The 21,264-nt window shown below is 36.9% G+C and overlaps 1 protein-coding gene across 3 annotated transcripts in view; it reads right to left on the bottom strand.

Annotated features, from left to right (window-relative positions):
• COMMD10 (COMM domain containing 10) overlaps nt 1-21,264 on the bottom strand; it is a 122,784-nt gene that overhangs the window by 41,227 nt on the left and 60,293 nt on the right. Inside the window, exon 6 of one of the 3 annotated variants that reach the window (XM_054184912.1) lies at nt 13,533-13,666. The exons of the other annotated variants lie outside the window; for them this stretch is intronic. Within the exon in view, the coding sequence (XP_054040887.1) occupies nt 13,592-13,666 (75 nt within the window). The 3' untranslated portion in view covers nt 13,533-13,591. Of the gene's footprint in view, nt 1-13,532; nt 13,667-21,264 lie in introns of those variants that run through there. 3 annotated transcript variants of the gene reach the window in all.

The following is a 21,264-nucleotide window of genomic DNA, read 5'->3' as shown; positions in this document are numbered from 1 at the left end:
ATTGCTAAGGTCCCCCCTCAGTCACCTTTTTTCCAGACTAGAAAGACCCAAGTCCCTCAGCCTTTCCTCCTAAGAGAGATGTTCCAGTCCCCTCACCATCTTGGTAGCCCTTTGCTGTACCCTCTCCAGCAGTTCCCTGTCCGGGAGCCCAGAACTGGACACAGTACTCCAGATGCAGCCTCACCAGGCCAGAGGAGAGGCGGAGGATGACCTCCCTCGATTTGCTTGCCACACTCTTCTTGATGCACCCCGGGATGCCGTTGGCCTTCTTGGCCACAAGGGCACATTGCTGCCATCACAAAGAACCCTCTGCCTCTCTAATTACAACACACTTATTTATACCATAGGAATTCTTGCCTTTAGGAAGCATACTAACCTCAAATGCAGTGAAAAAGATAACCTGTCTCAAACATTTCAATGTTGGATCCCTTCTATCACAGTTTAGCCCTCGTGATTATGTTTTTGCCTATATACATAGAACTCCAGTTTCTGACATCCTGCCTCTAGTACGGTGTAACTTTTTGCTGTTCCTCAATAATGCTTCTCACCAAAAACCATCTTATTCCCCCAGTTCCAAAAAAAGCAGTCTTGGCTCCAACTCGTAAAGCTCTCATCTTCCCCCTAATTTCTCAAATGCAGTTTCCACAAATGGAATCCCTTCCTCCTTTTACTGATTAGCCAACTCTTGTAACAATTCATAAAAAAAAAAATAAAAATACCAAAATGCAACCCTTAAAATTCAAACATTCCACTTGCTTGAACCAAAACCTTGACGGCTTGCCCAACATGGAAAATCCCTGAAAAAACAGTCTCTAATTTGTGAAGCTCATGCCTGCCTTAGTTGCCATGCCTCTCCTCAATACACTGAATATCAAGGAGAACAAAGAGCATACTGACATATTCAAAGTATTTAGCCTGACAAAGCCAAATGACTCCAACCAACAAATTTCTAGAATATTTCATTCATCAACAGAACAAAATGGCATTACACAGCATGTCACAGGAGAAATATGTTGTAAGATTAAGGAAAAATTAAATTTCCTAATTAAAAAACTCAGCAAAACCCTTCCACTTCAAAACTTGGAGGACAGAATACTGAAAAGGTCCTAAAGCCTATTAATTAAAATGCTTTGGTTCATTTTGTTGAAGAAAACCTTCAGATTAGTGAATCCATGTAGAACTGATCATTATAATAATATTGAAGTTAGCAAGACAGAATTCATGTTTGCACTAGGAAAATCAGTGTTTCTTATGTATTTCTGCTTTTTTGTATAACAAGAGAAAAAAATCTGTCTGATCAAAAAAAACCAACCAGCATATATTTCTTCAAGGAACTCAAAACAACTTTGAAAAAACTTCTGCTGACCTGACCCGGCTTGACAGTACAGACCATTGCAATGATTTAAAAGAATGTATAAATATTGTATGTTCTGAAACACATTGATGCTACCTAAAAATAATATATTCAGGCATTTTAAATAAAATAAGTTCTACTAATGCAATCTATATTGCAGCATTCAGGGGATAACAGAGTAGGAGCATGATGTGGCACCCCCCAACAGCTGCTCTCAAAATGTGTATTTGAAATACAGTAAATGGAATAAAAAAGTGGAAATTAATACAATCTTAATTCATGGGTACATAGACCATGAGTTAATTCTATTAAAATGTGAATAGAATTGTGCCAAAATGAAGTATAACGCTGAACAAACTTTCTTCGTCATTCTGGTTAAGTGAATTAAACTTTTCTTGATATATTCTCACTTGAGGCTCCAGAATCCATTACAAATGTCTAAACCAAGACTGGATAACATATTTCTTGTGGCTTTTTCATATTATCATTTTAATTTTCAAAATATCTCAAGAGGTAAAAAAAACATTAAAGATTAAAATAATTCTATCAAAAGAAAAAAAGAAAGAAACCCCACACAATTTAATTAGCTGAGAAACCAGAGCTTTGTTAAAAGTTGTAAATATAATAAAGAAGATTATCACTCAGCCACAGAAAAAATGTCCCAGCATGCCTTTGAAGAAGGATATTTAAATTCACCAAAAGATCAATTACTGTTTGTAAGAATAACTATGAAAGTTAATAGAGAGCGTTGGAAAGCGTTGTTCTAATAATAAGCCAGCAAAGTACCATGGATAAAGTAATACAAAATATTAAAGCTTTAGAGACTGTGGCTCTCCCAAAGCACAGCTCAATCACATACAGAAAATGAAGAGAGGAAGGGCATATCTGAGACTGTGGAAAAACGCAGTCCAGAAGTTAATATTCAAACCCTTGTTATGTTTTGGCATTATTGACTACTCAAAACTCAAGTTCAACAAAAGTAATTCTTTTTCAATTGGCTGCTCTTGAGATTTCCCCTTAAGGCACCTCATGTGCTAACTCCTTCCGAGATGCCTCTCCATCTGAATTACAGCCTGTAAGGACTTGCTCAGCCATGTACACAGAACAAAGCACGGGAACTTCAGCAGTTTTATACCTGCACCCAAAAGCTTTATTCAAAGAATCCTAGTGCCCTCTTCCAGTTTTCCTATGAAAAGTAAAGATGGAAAAAGATACGGAAAAACCCCCACTCTTTATATGTTTTGAATGTCCCGAAGCTCAGTTAGTGCAGTTCAAGTGTGCCAGTGGTGTCTCAGATGCTTTTAGATGGTGCCTTAGGCAACGCAAAATAATGTACTTACCACCCCTGCAACGTGACCTTGGCTATGAAGTCAGGGAACTGCCAACAGTCCCTGGGAATGGTTCAGTGACAAGGGTTCACAGATAGGAAAACCTCTGCAATTAGTAGAGGTTGTCCATCTTTTGATTTCTTTGGAGCTCAAAGATGAACTCCTGAAGAAAGCTATCGTCCGAGAAACCCATATGGGAAGGATAGCCAAGAGGCTGGACTAGATGATGGTTCTCAGGGGCCTGAAAATTGCTACAAGATACATGAATAGATATGTGAATGAACTAGAACAATGTGTTATTGTTTATGCTGTATTCACACATTTACATTCCGGCACATATTTGCAAACACTCCAGCTGCATTCACTATGTTAACACTCAGTGTGGCAACCAGTGGAGCTATTAGTGAGAGCAGCCTGGAAGAGCTGCATCTTGTGATTTGAAAAGAGTATATATTTATCCCAAGGAATCAAGAATGCCTCCTTTCAGGACTGAACTGAATTGATTGTGTGGGAATGATTCAGCTACAAAGGTTCCCTAGAGATGAACAAAAATGCCTTCGTGTCATGGAATTACTAATAGCCTACTGGCATATATGACAATGAATCCTGAAAGTATAGCGAGGGGTAAGTGAAAGGAGCATCTCAGAATGAGACCCCAGGCAAGTCTAGTGCAATTTGTGAAGAGTAAGCGCAGTGCTGGGAAAAGCCCCTACTTGCCATACCTATTTAAAAATCCAAATTTTGCCAGGGAAAGAAGGACGTGTTAGGGCTTTGCCCTGCAGAGCCTAGGTGTTCTGTGCCCAGAGCTGTTGGGGCACCTGCAGAGGCCATGCACGAGCCTGTGAAGATACAGCAAGGCATCATCCCAGAAAAGCAGAATTGAAATCCCGCAGAGGAAGACGAATGCATTAAATCATGCACTTTCTGGTTTCCAGAGGCTTTGAATTAGCTATTCTCTACATCTGCAAAACTACAGGGCACCAGTGAATATTCTTAACCCCATGTTAGTAAAGCTTTTATTCATTTATTTCCTTGGTCTTCAAAGCAACAAACTTCCTGGCAGGCCCTTAATTCACAGGCCTAATCCTTCTATCCATTTAGCTGGATTCTTTGAGGAGATACTTCTGAATACAGAATACTCTAATTACTCCTTTCATTCCCCTTACATCACCCTCCTGTTTCTCTGTTGTTCAGCACAGCCTGGTTCACACTCCTGAGGTATCTTCCCAGAAAGGCAGACCTTAGTAAAGGTACAGGGAACTGAGGAGTAGGGGATGCAAGAACAGCAACGGACAAATTTGGAACAAGGCTTTATTTAAAAGGTTATGAAAAAGCAGGAACCAGAAGTATGAGAGAAAGATGGATGGGAGGCAGGACTTAGGCCTTGGGAAATTCTGACTTCATATTCTGCTATTACAAGCTTATGACACATTTTTGGCCAAACTGCTTAACACTTACCCATGCTTGAAGTTATACTGAGATTTGCCTGTTTATAAGGCACTACCGTTAAAGTTCACAAGGAGCTACAGAAATAACCCAGTCACCTTATCAAGCTGTGGACAAAGGTCCAAACCATCCTGCACCACCCAGATTAATAAAGCCTTTATATTGACAAATATAACCTTCTTGCTGATATTGTCCTATTTTACATGAAGAATTTCACCAGTTGTAATAAAGGATATATCTGCGGGGCGCCTTCAGGTACCCATCTTCACATCTGAAAGGCCTGTCTAACCAGACATGATGCAGTGTACGAGCTATACATGAAAACCAGAGGCTGTGCAGACCTTCGTAAAATGCTGTTGGCTAAAACACAAGAGCACCATGCGTGAGCACAGCTCTCCCTCACAGCCTGGGGAGCGTGCAACCAGCAGAAGGCAGGCTTTCTGCATGACCTGAGGGAGGTGCACACTGATGGTGCTGGCTTCAGCCTCTGACATTTGTCCCTGTCCTTTGGAGAAAGGCACAGGCATGTACGAGGGGAAGAAATGAATGAAGCCTCTTAAGAGAACAAAAATAAATCCTACTGGACATTTTCCACCAGACTAGTTAATGTCTGTGCAGGAAATCTGGCAGACTGTTGATCACTCTTAGGAAGTGACCAGCTACAAGGAACCATCAAGTCTCAGAACTTAAAACCTCCCAAGGGGAACCAAACAGATACCCTGGGTTTTTTTGCAGAAGAAAAGGTAAAGTATTGTGGTACCTGTATATGTTAGAAGCAGAAAATACTGCTGCCACAGTTCTAAACTTACTCTAAAAGTAAAATTATTGCAAGCATCTTCATTCTTAAAAAAAAAAAAGTAAGTGTGAACTGCTAGCACTATTTCACAATCACAAGTCTATCCAATATTTTAGAACATTCAGGGTAACTGAAACAAAAAGTAGCTTAATTATAGCAAGTTTGTGTTCCAGAATATTAATTATTGTAATGAAATACAGATACATAGATCAGACAATGATAATACAGGCACAAGGAAAATTATTCTTTCTTCAACAATTTATTATTGCTAGTCTTCATCTCTTTTCACCTGCACAAATTTTATGTTCCTACCTTTTGAGAAGACATTAAAAGAAAGTTTCTCCCTTACTTTTCTTCCACAGCAGATAACGCTTACACTTGAACAATAATAAGAAACAACTGGAATCAGTTCAAACAGTAGCTTGGGTTGCAAACAGAGAAAATGCAGCTTCTTATTACATTGAGCTATTTCCCTTCAATTTTAATAAATACTTTAATTAGGAGTAAAAAAACCACACTCTCAGCTACTGTATAAGGCTATTATAGTCTTCCTGTTTTGTACAGTTTTATAGTATTTGGAAATCAATATGACTCAAGTAGCACACAAAGTACTGAAAATAGAAACACCCAATGGCTCCGCAGGATGCAGCATCCTTGAACTTTTAAATGAGATTTATATGAAAGAATAATTCCTGTAAAATACGGCACTTTCATCCAAACTACGGCTTTTGTAGTTTCCAGAAAACTTTTATAATTAGCATCATAAAATGGCACTAGGGAAAGCAGTATTCCACTTGGTCAGCTGAAGGAGCACAATTCTAGAAAAGAACTGCACATAATGGTGTCTATTGAACCTCATCTCTCACGAAGATTACTGCCCTTTTTTAAGTCACACAAGACACACTGACAAAGATGCAAATTTTCTCATAAAAATGTAATTAATTAAGGAAATGCTGATTATTTTTCTCACTCCCTTGTTCCTTCATCCAGTTTGGGAACATTTTCCTGCTCCCAGAGTACTTCTCTTTTACTTGCATGATACCATCTTCCTAAGATATAAGTAAAGTTGGCTAGTTACGGCCATCTCTACTGTCCTGTCAACATTTCTATATCACTCAGCCTCCTGTGAACCTCAGGAGATTCACTCACTCCATTCCTGCCTCATAGTCATAGTCTAAAATTCACCTCTATTAAAAAACTCCCATGCAAGAGGATTCAATTTGTCGTTTATGATCCCGTTATAGCAACACACAACACCATGTGGCTTGCAGTAAGATGAAAATCCCAGTGCGAGAGTTTACTCCATGGAGGCTTGGGAGTTCCTGAGTCGGCGAGGAAGAGTAAGGAATTGTACAAAAGTAGACATTCAGGCTTGCTTAGGCTGGAACAGCATTGTATTTATGAAAATCTGCCCCTCCTGTTTTATCCTATGAACTGGGACGTTTTCCTAGGCAGCAGGATTGCAGCCAAAGTCTGTTGGTATCAGCCACGCACCTCTCCAGCTGCTCAGGAGGACCGCAAAAAGGGGATTCCAGAGGAACTCAGCCTGAACAGAAACAAGTATTTCCACACTTGGCCAGAGGACACTTTTAGTATGAGTTCTTGACTCTCCTCCATTTTCATTTTGTCTATCACAGTACTTACAGCCCTTCTCATAAAACACCCTTAGAAGGCAGTCACTGCCCAGGAAGAAGTTAAATGATAACAGACACCAACCATTCACACCATTCCTCCCACAGAGGTGAACTGTGGATTTGCAACCAGTCGTATCCTTCTCTTCAGAACCAAAGAGGTATCTTTTTCAGTAACAGGTATCAATAGTACTTTATCTACTCAGTTTGCTTCAGCTTCTAATAACATCACACAATAAAGTTAAAATTATAGTTTTGCCTTCTAGCCTCAGTTCAGATTTAAATAAAACACAATCTCATGAGAATCATGGGACATACAACATGCTGAAGAACACATAAAGACAATTTAAGTGTTAGAAATCAGGAAAAAAGTTATCTTGATTTGTATGAATATTAAAGAAAGGCTTTATTTCTGAACATAAGAGCTTCATGAAAGTAAGGTAAATTTGTGTTTCTGAACAATCAAGCTTTTAATATCTTCAATACCATTTAAATATACAAAAAGCTAAGAGGAAAGAATACAAAGGAATGCTAAGATTAAAAAATAAAACCACTTAGAGTACACAGTATATATTTTAAAATCTAAAATAATTCAGAAACTGGGCTATACTTGTAGTCCACTTTCCCCTCAGTAAGACAGTAAGGCACAGATCTTGCAAAACTATTATCACCATGGCAAATCTAAAACACTGATTTTACATTTATGTCAAACATTGCCTAAGCATTACAATATCCAAAAAAGACATATGCACTGACACATTTTAATGCTTATCTTCTAAGAGGAATTCTTGTAATACTATTGTTCGCAAACTTCACTTCTGTAAAATCGCCAGCCTCACGCACTGCTTGTTTTCCTAAAACCAAAAATAACTTCTTTTGTCTATTCTTCAAGGAAACAGCTTCAACCACATTTCAGTAAATAGCTTGACTTCTTTAATTAGACTGCTTTTCCAATATATTTAAAGTGGACTTCACATACTAATCTATTTACTAGAGTAACAGATGAAAAAAAAAAAGGCCGAACAAATGTCACCTATATTGTTCATTCATTCACAAATTTCAGGGGGGAAAACGGAGTCTCTGTAGGCGTGGTGAGTTAATGCAGCCTCACACACAACTGGAAATTTGTCAAGAGATACATAACTCAAAGACAAATTTTTGGAAACACAGAAAATGCTTAGCATACTTTCAGAAGATCATCTTGAAAAGTGCCAGCATGTACAAGGACTCAACAGATGCAGTTTCTGTTGCAGCAATATTATTGTATATTAACTACAGGTTTTAACACCCCACCACTTCTAACAGAACAGCTAGTAAGCCACTTTAATAAAGTATGTAACAGTTTAATAATATCATTTGTTTTGACCAACAATTAATCTGTTAATTAAGCAACTCTTTCTTTCAGGTATAGAAGTCATACTACTACCTTGAGTACCAACACGAGCAACAAGAGTACCAAAAAAAAAAAAAAAAGGGGGGTGGGGGGCAGGGGAAAGAAAAAACCCACACTAAACCAACCCCCCCAAAAATGAAAAGCCTATGTGATTACTCCACTGAGCTTATCAATGATTAACTTTTGTCCATTTACGAAAATGTAAAATGTGAACATAAATCCTCATGGAATTTTCAGGCAGATGCAATACTTTTTATCTTCTGATCCTGGTTGCTCCAATCCAACAAAGTATACAAATTCCATCACTTTTAAATACCTGCACAGATCCATGGAAGACAACAGAAGTCTCACAGATGCAAAGTTAAGCACATGTAAATGGTCTGTTGGACTAGAGCTCCCACACAGTAATATGTAAGATAAAAACCAATGAAACCTTACTGAAGAGTTCAGGAGTTGAATGGCAAGACCTTGACATTTCTTTAAGACAGATCAGAAAAACAACCAAAATATTTGAGAACTTTTGTGGCAATCAAAGGAGGAAAACAGATCTTCCATACTGTTGAGTGAATAAGTAATTTTCTTGAAGAAGTAGAGAAACTAAAACTTGAAAGTATAATTAACTGATAATAATTAAATACAGTTCTTAATGGGCTGTGCGCCTGTGTGAACACACTGTGTATTCCAGGTAAGACTAAGGCATTTATGACTTATATGGACTCTTTCAGTCAGATGATGTGCGAGCCCATTCTGCAGCTTTTCATTTAGTCAAGGATTTACCAGGAGCAGTATGGCCTGCACTCAAAATAAGCAGGAAAGAAATTATCTTTGATACCTCTGCTCTTTTTTCCAAACTCAGAAGGTAACAAATAATAAGTTCAAATTGCTAGGGGATGAGAAGACAAACATTGACTGCACATGTCAGATGATGCAAGTTTTCCTAATTTATAGAAAAGGACTCATCAGGATAAGAGCAAGAACCCAGCTATTAAATTACTGGAACACTTTGCAACCCACAGCACTGGGTACTGGTAAGACCTCATCATAATGGCTACATGCAAATCTGGTGATCCGTCTGCAAGGAATATGATTCAAGTTGGCACAAGAACAGGAAAAGGATGCTAGGAATTTCAGGGAATTGAAAGCTTATTTATATTAGCAACAAAACCAGCTTGACTTACACAAGGATTGCAATACAATGACAAGTAGGGAATAAGACTGCTCTTTAAATGTCAGAGGAAGTGTCATAAAAAACTCTTAGGATGAAAGCTAACTCTTACAAAAAAAAAAACAAAACAAAACCAAAACACCACACAGAAAATAAAAGGAGAGTAGACTTTGAAGAGAGACCAAATATTAAAGGTTCGTTGTCCTCAGAGTAGAGATTCTGGTCAAACATGTATTAACAACAGCAAAGGTAAAACACCTAACTACGGTAAAGACGCATATAACCGTATCACACAGCTAGGAGATGTCTTGCAGTTTCACTCTACACCTATTCATTTTTCCCTTAGCTGACTCTTTGCTTTCAATATACCAAAGCGTATCACATAATTCACATAAACATTCAAATATGTAGCCAGAGAGTTGCAGAAGTAAATACACTGAAGTACCATGGCCTCAGTTTCTACAGTTTATTATTCTGCTATGAAAACAATTAAATGCTATACCACTAGCCCCTAAGATGAAAAGAAATGAATTTATTTCAGTATATGATTTAGCAGCTCTTGAATCTGATTACTAAAGCAGAATAACAGTAACTAAAATAACAGGTATTGAATAACTTAGGGCTGGGGAGAGAAACCTGACTTCGGCCATGAATTTTAAAAAGTGTGTGGCTTGTTTTTTAAACACAGAAAATAGGAAAAGGTTAGAGGACTCTACTAAGCAATCCCCAAAACATATATCAAAGTTTCCGGATGATTTTCTTTCAGACTAGTTTCCGGAACACATACCCATTAGCAATGAAAAGTATAACTCCAACATCTGAACATTTTTAGATCTAATGAATCAGCAGGAGTAATACATACGGTGTTGATATACCAGCCAACTCTTCTCCTCCGGGAATGACACAGTTCATGCAAAAAGCTGAACAACTCCTTAAATATCCACTGTTAAGTAAAACTTTGAGAACTGAAAAATGAGGTATTGTTCAAAATGGCAAGGCTTCACAAAATGAAACCACAAGCACAGCAGCTGTCATAATAGAAACCCATATGAGATCTCTTTGCTGTCGGTTTCTGTGAAGAAATACAAACTTCCAAGGCCGAGATTTGGATAATAACCTTGTGGACCCTCTTAGGCATTCCTGTCTCTCCAATTCCTGTGTATATTCCCCTGCTCTGTAATGAAGGTATTACTCTTTTTCTCACACTTGTGCACACAGTAGCTGGTAACGCAAATAATATCCATAAACCAGTGAATCATTCCATTATTGGGACCACCACACATGTTCTGAATTTGTAATATTCAGCAACTCCTAAAAAACAGCTTATTCCAACTTGCTTTTGAGAGAGGTGAAAAGTCTTTGCAACACAATTACTAGTAAAGGACTGAAATGCATGCAGCTTTTCTACCTTGCATGTTTTCACTATCGGCAGAGTATTTAACCTATGTGCTGCCACTGGAAGCGATGCAAGGGACTGCAGATGAGAGCAGATATTCCCAGTTGCCAGCAGAAGCCAACTCGTCGGGCAGGGGCAGCGTTCAGCTGGCTGGCCTTGGCAAGGTACACTGCAAGGTCGTGGTAACTTCACTGCCCGCAGCAGCCAACTGTCCCAGGCAGCAGTGAGGCAGACTACTGAGACTCCATTTTGCAAATTAAAAATGCAGAATAGTAGCATAAGGAAAAGGCTGTTTGCCATTGTTTTAAATATGTTCCATATGGCCTTCCAGGTGAGAGTGTTTTCATAGCCTTTAATGAAAAAGCATGTGGACTGAAGAGAAAACCACCCTTTATTAACCTTCCAAAAAATTAAAATGCACCTTTCAGGGCATATGAAAATTCATATCCTGGCAGCTGTTACTAATGATAAATTAAGAGTTATAAACCAGCATAGCTGGAGATTTTCTGGTAAAGAAGTTGTATTCAATCTGTTATTTCGGAACTCATCTGAAAGGAAAAGTGTGCCAGAGGCACATGTCAGTTTGTTTGTTTGCTTTATATTTTAATTAATTAATTTACTTATTTAAATCTGTTTTGCATGTGGGCAAAAGCTTGGGGCGGGGGGGGAGAACTCCTGTAACCGAATTTATTTTTGCAATAAATACCATGTTGATTCTTAACACAATTTTACTCTCATAAGAATAACAATGCCATTGTTTCCTTATCTTCCCCTAAACACCAGTCTCTAAAGTGATTATAGCTAGATAACAAGCTCTAAAGGATAAGAAATTCAAAGAGTTTGTAAGAGGGTAACAAAAATAACGCTACTTGGGTGTTCAGTAAGAGGTCTGCATTTAGAGACCTTCTCCATGTAAAAAATGAGCCATTTTACATCCTCACACAATCCTATGCTCATGGCCACAGAGAAGGCAACAAGCTAAATATTAGGAGGTGTATCATCTGATTGTGAATTTAATGAAAACTACAAACACAATTACATTTCATTTTCATCCAGACTAAGTTAATCACAACTTACCATTGTGCCTTATTCAGACCGGGTTCTAAAGTGATTTTTTTCATCAGAAGCTTCTGATGAGCACCCAGACAGAATAATACTTACACTGACACGATGTCTCAGCCCCCTGGTTGGTACAAATGCGAGTGACTAAAAATGACATGTGCCTTCTCGCCACTGTTCCACAAATATCAGTCCTCCGTGGAAAAGCATCTTGGAAAGTTAATACATTGATGCACACTAACTAAAGCCAATTGCACATGGCTTTTACTGGGGCTAACAAATCTGTATTACTGCTTTTACTTTAGAGTTATATTACATTCAAAGTGCAATCCAGACAAGATACTTACACTAGCAATTTCCACCCTCCTTGCTTTTTCCTTCTCTCATGCAGTATCCACCACATAACACACAAACACTTTATCACTTCTATTTTTCCAAGGTTACTGCCATATAGGATCGTTTACTCACAGCAGAGAAAATCTGCACAAGACACAGAAAATACTAAATGCTCTGGAAACTGTTGAGGTGGCTCTGCTTATTATTTTTAATGACAATTTCTTATAAGTATGGTAGATTTACATGTAGATGTATTCATTCCTTTTCATGTATTTCTTTGGGAAATACGATCTGAAATAGAATCCAAGGAATAGATTAAAATGCTCTTAGGGGAAAAAAAAAAAAAAAGCAGCTGTATTCTGAATAGGCTCTGACCTCAAGACTAAAGAGCCATGCTTGCTCCCATAAAATGAACGAAGAATTCTCTGATCTTCCTAAGCCGGTTTTTGTTCTTTTCAGAGACTTTCCAATGGAAAGATTTACATTATGGCACTCTTTCCTGAAACTCTTTTTTATTTTCTCCTTGGAAAAAAAATCAAGTTTTAGAATTTTTTTCTCTACAGAATAGTGACCTCTGCAGTCAGTCTCTGCAAAGCTCTTCATGCTGTTCTTTAATCTCTTTCAGTGTCACAGATTTGGGGGCTGGGGGCGAGGAGAGATGGAGAAGAGAGGAAATAGGAAGAAAAGCAAAGAAAACAATCAAGCTCTCAGAACTCTGATATCGAGCATTTCAAATGTAGAATTTCCTTCTCCCTTTCCTTTGCTACAGGATGAAAAATGGTTCCAAGTTTTGAGGAAACAAAACCCAAAACCTTCACCAACAAAGGAATCATGCTACCATGCCTCCTTCTGCAGTACTTAAAGAAATTTAATCCTGAAATGTTCACTCGAGAGATAACCCATCTGAATCTGCAGAAAAGGATTCTGAACCTAATGCAGACCACAACTGGAATCAACAGTGGGATGATGCTGCCCTCTCTAGTGCATTAACAGGAGTGTTGTATACCACATACATGGAGGTTTTTTGTTTGGGGTTTGGGTGGGTTTTTTTCGTAGAATCGAGGCATCAGCTGTGTATAATTCCAGTTACTTTACTTCATATGTGGACAAACTGAAAAGAGTCCAGGCAAAAGTGGCAGCATGATGTAGCATTCAGAGAACCTGCTTTATTAAAAAAATTAAAAAGTCAACTTGTCTAAAATAAGAGAGATGATCAAGGGCATATACTTCACATCTTTATATATTCAGAAGACTGTTATAAAAGGGATCTGTAGTCCATGGCCACTTTCACATGGTAAAACACAGTAACTAGACCAACCTGCAGTAAGAGAGATTTACTGTCTATATCTATATAGATGGAAAGATTTCCTTTCCAGCAATATGGATAATTTGCCCCACTAGAAAGTACGTAAGAAACATAAAGAAACAGTTAAGAAGTATCTCCTGGGGAAGGCTTAAGCACAATACATCTTTGCATCAATTTGCTTTTGCTTTCCAGCCTGTCAACATACACTGTAAGTTCAAAAGGACAAACACAAGCAGTGAGACCAGAGACTCCTTCCAACTTGCCACCTTCTCTGTTTTATTATACTGAGAGCACAGTGAGAATGTAGTAGGGTACCACAGCCAGCTTCCAGCACGACTGGGACAGTTAGCATAGCTATTTTTACATCCAGCCCAAGGCCTGTCAGGTCTTTGCAGCGCTTCTGGCCAGCCCACTGCACATTGCTCCCAAAATGCTTGCAGCCACCCGTACCTGTATCTGGGGAAACAATCATCAAAAAACTTTCTGCAGTAATGCAGAATAAAAGCAAGTCCAGCAATACTAAGCAGGATCCCATTTTTCATATGCTTATGCTATTTCATCTAAGGAGGCAATACGACAAGCCTCCACAGAGTCACAGAGTGGGTGAAGATGAAAGGGACCTCTGGAGATGATACATTCCAACCTCCCTGCTCAAAGCTTCTCACTTCCACTTGTTGAAAACGGATTGATGTGAGTGTTCAACAAGTTCGGTCACCCCCAGCCTGTTTCCAATGAAGGTCTGCATCTGCCATCAAGAAGCAGCAAACAAAAGTTTGCTGAAAAAATGAAGGATTTTGTTAACAAATTAGAAATTATTTATTACTATGCCCTATGAAGAATTCATTATGAATTCTATTAAGAAATCATTATGAAAATGACCCTATGAAGAAGTCATAATGAAAAATTTCTTCCTTGTCCCCAAATCAATATAAATTTTCATATATACCATAATTTCAGGCTACGTGTGGTTAAATGAATAACCAGTAGCTAAAAGAAAAAAAAAACCCAAACATATATTGTCATGACTACATAGTAAAAAACTAAACAATACATTCTCTTATATTGCAACAAAATGTAGTAAAAAGCAGCTCTACAAACAGTCCTCTTCACAAACTCTTTTTTGAACATCCAGATCAATTCAAAACCATAATAACCATCTAAGCTTGTGCATCCCATTTTGCAAATACAGAAAGGTGTAACACATGAGATGATAAAATAAGTGTTAATTAGGCATTTGTTCAATATCGTGTCTACCATACATGGTACACAAGCCACAGAAGTTAGTATGGAATAAAGAAAAAAAAGCCTAAAGGCTTTTGTACTTTTAACTGAGTGAAAGTAGAAAAGCTGCCTTGCCCTTTCAATATTTCCTGTCCAGAAAGCGTTGTATCTTTCTGATACACAACATCTTGTCCTAAACAAAGGAGTCTCAGTTCCTGGAGAAAAGAAATCTTAGTTTTGAAATAAGAGGTTACAAAGGAATAATGAAGAAAGTCTAAACTTTACGTTTTGTTAATGTAACTCAAGACAAAGGTAGTGCAAGGACAATGGACTGCATCAATTGGAACTTAAGAGACAAAAAACTTGGTCCATAGCTTGGATTTCTATAAAATCACCACACAAACTGTACTGTGGCCGAGCTGCTCCTTCACTTACTCAGCTTCTATTTTTTGTTCTCCTGTAACACTCTTACTCCCTAGGGATGTCCCCTTACATTTTCCTCTCTCCCCTATACAGTATGCTTCTACGTCCAATTATCTAGCTGTTGTAATTTTGAGATTTTTAGTCTAAATTACCATCCAATTTTCCCATTCTTTTGTAAGTGATTTAAACACCCAAACTGTGCCACTATACATGTAAGAGCTGTACAGTCACACCAGTAAGACCACTGCAGTCAGGCACCCCTACATTAGATATTCATTAGATATATGAGAGCCTTTTTTTTTGTCTGACAGTATAAACATGTATTGAACTCAGCTAGCCAACCTATAGTCTAGGTATTGCTCTACAGGAACTATTATTGCAGAATTATGATAAGTAATATCATACAATTTAAGTCTAAGCACTGGTCTCAAATCCAAAATAAGAAAGGCAGGGCAGCTGAAAATGCTACTGTAAAGATTATAAAGGCATCACTAATTTTGTTCTATTCAATACTATATTACCTATTCAATATTATCTATAATTTATTTGGGTTTCCAATTCTGCAGGGAGAGACTTATCACTATTTTTTACATTTAGTCTTTTTCTAAAACAATGTAATAAACAGTGTAGTCAAAACAAACAGCATGAAAAAGAAGAGTGAAGAGGACAAGAACGAAGATTAAATTATCTTAAAATGTGCAGAGAGAGTTTTAGAGGAAGATCTCGCTTCAGCTATAAACTTCCTGTTATTTATTGTCCCAAAAAGTCATAAAAATGAATGATGCAATAGCTACAAAATAAACAAATGAAAGGCAACTATATTTATAGGTATGTATCTATTAAGGAGTGGTTTAATAATCAGGCAATATTTTACCACTGCCAACTTCAAATCTATTCTAGACTTGTATTTAAAATGCAAACTCCACAACTACCACATTTAAATCCCACAACTCACAAATCACAATGCAAACTAAAACCTCTTCTCTACTAAGTCAATTTATAAAACCTGAGACTCTATTTAATGCTTACCACTCTTTCTGTGTGAGGAAAAAAAAAAGAAAACAAAGCAAAAGATGTTCCAATTAGATTTATTGTTTTTTAAATCCTGCCATTCTAAAAATAAAAGAAAAATAAAACATGATTGCAACTGAAAATGAGGAGTCCAGTGTTTTTTTAAAAAAATATGTTTGAAGTGGTAAAAACAGGATGTAAATATTTCTGAAACTTTTTGTGAAGCTCTTTAGAAGTGCCATAAATTTGGTCACTAGCTACAAAGCATGAAATCTCATCAGAACATGATGCATTGTCCCCAACAAGTTAAGAGCTTCTCTCTCTAAACTGCATATTTGGTCAAATTACAGTAAAACTTAGAGAAGCAGCCAATAAGTTCTTCCAGAAAGCTTTTTCCCTGGGATGTATACAAGGTTCAAGTGAGTAACAGTTACGGGAAGGATGCTTGCTGGCGTTTGCACTGAGAACAGAGAATGATGATGTCACTTTTCATATTTCCCTACCATTTACCTCAGGATTTGGTCATTCTAGAAACATATTTATTATCTAGAAATTATGTTCATTGCAGATTTTATTTTATGGGTGAGAAAGGTGTAAACAAAAAAAAAACATATTAAAAAGAATAGTTTCCAAAAAGGCAAGAGCTGTACTTAAAAATCTGAATATATATTTTTAGAGACAGACAGAGAAGGTAGTTTGATTTTCTGAAGTTCTGAGTAACCAATTAGTGACATCTATACAAATAAAATTCTTATAGTAGATGTATTCGGATATTAACTAACACAGAATGGGCAGTGACATATACATAGATCGCACTGTAAACTCAAGAGAAACATAACACACTTTCTTTCTACCTAAAATTTATGGTCTTACATACAACTTAATAAACTTACAAGGTATTGGTAGTTTGCTAAAATTTGATTTAGATCTCCTGACCTTTGAAATAAATAAATAAATAAATTTCCTATAAGACCTTGTACTGTACATTCAAGCTACCTACACCTCATGTCTCCATACACTCTGCACCACCTCATGGCAACACTGCTAAAAAGAACAGCAATACTTGGGCTAAAATATTGCATGCAGGTGTCTGCCTCAGACTTTGCTTTTAAATTTACTTAAATAATTTTTGGCAAAAATTATTTAGCTTTTTCAAAGAATGCTCAAGGAACATCCTAATTTCTTTGTCACGAGACTGTTATTTCTCTTCCTGCTACCTTTTGCCTCACTCACTATACAGCTTCTACAACAAAAGAGACGTGCTATGAAAAAAACAGCACATTGTCCTGTAGTCAAAGAAAGTAGGATGATGATAGTTATAAGCAGACACGTCCTCTGATTTCTGTGCCTGAATCTGTAGCCTTAAGCTCAATAATGCTATACAAGTAATTAATTCAGGATCATTTATTAAACATGCATCTATTCTACAGACTGCTCCCCCATCAATCCACAATTAGATATTCATTGAAATGACAGCTGAATCTTCCTTCAAACGAGTGCGTTGACTCTCAAGGTTGAGCATCTACAGCGAAAAAAATGCAGTCACTATTACCTATAGCAGTTTCTTATATATGTGCATCTTACATGTGGCATTTTACTTTTTCCTTTGTCTTGCTGACATTTATAAACGATCAAATCAGCATGGCGAAAAAGTAGCTTGAGTTTTGTAAGTGATTTTGCCCCAGCATATTGTCTGGTTCCTGTAGGTTTGCAAATAATGATGAATCTGGATTATGAAGACTAACTTGTACTACTCCTGTATTTTTATTGTGAGTGAGGGGAAAGGAGTAAAGAAATCCAATATTGCAAAACAGAAGTCTGTTTTTCTGAACCAAAAAACCGATGGTAGTGGGGAATCCTACACATCAGCAATCAGGTTATTGAAACATTTGCTAACAAGTTAAAATAACTATGAATAATCCTGTAACAAATGTCACAGATGAGACCACAAAATACAGGACAAATTAGTTTACATTCATTCATTTAAAATAAGTCTCTTTCACGTTCAGGCCAGTCACATCTTCTGTTGATAACCAGTCTATTATCCTTGAACCTAGACTCTGTCTTGACTGGAAAGCTACACATCTAGAGATGCAATTAACAAAAAAAAGCTGCTGGTGCTTTCCAAAAGATAATTTATCAACACTGTTGTACTCAGAATTTAAAAAAAAAAAAAAAAAAGGAAACAAAATTAACCGATAGCCATAAAAAAATTTGTTTCTCTTCTTCCAATGTCACATACAGGCAATGCATAAAGATACTTGTCTTATTCATGAATTACACAGAGACAACTTTTAAAGTTGGAAGTAGTTTTTAAAGTCTTGAAGGTTTAAAACAAACCTTTCGGGTAGATTTTTTTAAAAGAATACTTCAATAAAGGACAACAGCAAGGAAAAATAAGACTGGAGCAGTACTTCTAGCTTCAGGAAATCATGAGTAATAAGACATGACCTTCTAACTGCTGCATGAAAAAACATACCACATCAGTGTAATTTGACTCGCAATAATTCAGGCCTCAAGTTAACTAAAACATGAACTTTCAAATTAGTGAATTAAAATAAAACCTTAAAAAGTACGTACTTCCCTGCAATCAAACTAGGAGCTCTTTCCAGCTATACCAAGCAATGAACTCAATTAAAATAAGTAGTTGCATCTGATTCCGTGACAGAAAGATGAAATTACATCACCGCTAGCAGCAGCAACAGAATGGCAGACAGTAGTCATGACACGAACTTTACAGGACATTGCAAGATCAGCAAGTAGATCAGCATAACTAGATTAATTTCAATAATTTAGTGAGCAACTTGGAAGCTAGTCTTTTTTTTCCCGTCTACATTTACAAAGAGGATGTTTATATAGGAATGTTTAAGACTGTCTACAAATATGAAGTGTTTAAATATCTAAAGTACTAATGAATACTCGAGCCATATGGTCAGCCCAGAATGCATACACAAAGTATACCTATAATAATTATCTAAAAATGAATACATTGCGGTTAGACTGATTCTTATTAACTCTTTTGTGGAAGTGGACATTTCTTTTATCTGCATATTAGATTTACAGTAAATTAAACTCAGATTAATTCAAAAACATACAAACTTACAATTATAACCTATTTGTAAGTCTCCTAACTTTAAATGCTATATTTCAGCAATTTCATTGAAATGTATTTCTCTATACCAAATATTTATGAGAAGAATATACTAGATAGCAACTACAAGGATGACTGAAAAATTAGATCAAGGACAGTACTGATCCTGGGACGTGCCCAATGAGGAATAAAAATGTAAGTATACACTGTACAGATTTATTTGGCGGATTTTATTAATATAGTTATGATGACCAATATTTTCAATGCTCTGCTCTGCTATCTGTATATGTTTAGACAGAAACATAAGTCAATCCTCCCTAGCTACGCGAAGAGTGATAGCACTTAGGTTTTCTGACCACTCCTTCATGTCACAGAAAAACATAACTGGCTGCCTCTTCTGAGTTACAACAGTATTAATTTCTCACAGCAGTAACTCTAAGAAGTTAGTTGTGTTCTATAACCTCAAGTTTTCAGAGGAATTAAAATACCTCTCACATTCCTTACATGTCCAAACTAACTCCCTGAATTTTGCAAGCTACCCATTGAGTTGGGTTCTTCCAAACCATATGGGGTTTGATGAGAAGTAAATCTTGCAGTTCTGACACATCCTTTTCCCTCCCAGTCATGAGATAGCCCTATCCTCTATGCACCCACCTTCTGTACTCCTGAGCTTTCTTACTTTAATTTCCTTTTTTCTTCATTACCGACGATCCTCCGGGGTTTCATGTTATGATCTAGGTCTAACTTGTCAGGATTCAAGATGATACTGTATTAAAAAGGGATATACAGTCAACTCTGTTCCTTCATTGCAAACAATGGTAGCTACCAAATGGGATAAACTAAGCTCTCATTGGTCAAGCATATATAAATAATAATAATAAAAAATAATCACCTTCAAGCACATCACAACAAAAAAGAAAACAATCTCTTAAAAATAATGTAAGAGATCTTCGGACGACTAGGCCTAATGTAATTGCTGGCTTTTCAGGTGGAAAAAAAATAAAGAGACAGAGACAGATGTCAAGTTTCTCAGCTTAAAAAAACACACCCCAAACAAACAAACAAGAAAACCCAAAAAAGAACTCCATATTTACAACTTTGTGCATCAACTTCCAGTGCTTCTGAAATACTAAAACAAAGACTCTCTATGCCTATAAAAGACAGAAACAATTCACTGATAACATCGCTTCAAGAAACTCCTTTTTTTTGTTTCATGTTTCTGACAACACAGGGGCAATTTCTGTAACGCAGGACTGCACTACTACTTAAATATCTATGACCATCTGAAACCTAGATATACAAGGCTTAGCTATAACACTTTGAGAGGGTTATTAAGGTGCAGCATCTGCAAAAGTTTATAAAAATAAATATTTTCAGCCTAAGTCAAACTACAGTTCTGCATTTTTCTATTAAATGAAATTTCAGGTTGAGTAGATTTCCAAATTAATCTATTAACATTCAATTCCAGTGTCTAAACCAAACTTGTCTGAAGATATGGTTGGCCAGGCTCACTCCCTGCTATACTTTGAGAGTATTTTCACAAAAGCAGGGTTACTTAGTGGAGGTTAAATTGAGCTTGAATACCCCAGAAGTTTGTTTGGCATCACTGTAATGCCTTCCCTATTGTGCTCTGGGTCCTATCTCCCATGAGAAAACATACAAGTTCTCTTCTTTTATCTTCTGCCTCTTTGGGCTGTATTTCATAATTGTTAATGCAGCACTGAAGCATCACAGCCTGCCCCGACTGAGTAGAAGAAGTCTCAATAGAGAGGTGCAGGGATACACAGCTACTTAAAGACCCTCTGATGCCACAAGAAAATAGCATATTTGCTTAAGGGAGGGGAGGAACATACATAGGTTGTATTTATATACATAGCTTGGAGTGATACATACGCTTTTTTTTAGTGTTTCTCTCTCTGAACTGTCTTGTTTTTAAACACTTCCCACTATGCCCTCAAGCTCCACAAAGACCTTAAGTTCACCATATGGCATTTGCACCCCTCTGATGGTATCAAGGTGAAAATACATCTTTTCAAATAGCTTTAGCTACTAAAAAGTACAAAACCCTGCATACCTTTTTTGCAATACAGAAAATTCAAAAAATTAATGAGGTTTATGCATAAGTTTATCAACAGATTATCTGTTCTTCTCTTTGATCATAAGCTGCTACTAATATTATCATGTTAAATCATAGCGCTCTTCCTCCACAAAAAAATTATGGAATCATGAAAAAAAAACATTAATTACATCAAGTGAAGAAATTATAATAAGGTTGACCAGAGTCAGACAGAGAGTAATTAGAAGTATT

The sequence above is a fragment of the Rissa tridactyla genome, chromosome Z (genome assembly GCF_028500815.1).
Source record: "Rissa tridactyla isolate bRisTri1 chromosome Z, bRisTri1.patW.cur.20221130, whole genome shotgun sequence".
NCBI classification, from domain to species: Eukaryota; Metazoa; Chordata; class Aves; order Charadriiformes; family Laridae; genus Rissa; species Rissa tridactyla.
Note: the sequence above shows the minus strand (reverse complement) of the source record. Positions and strands in the feature narration are given on the sequence as shown.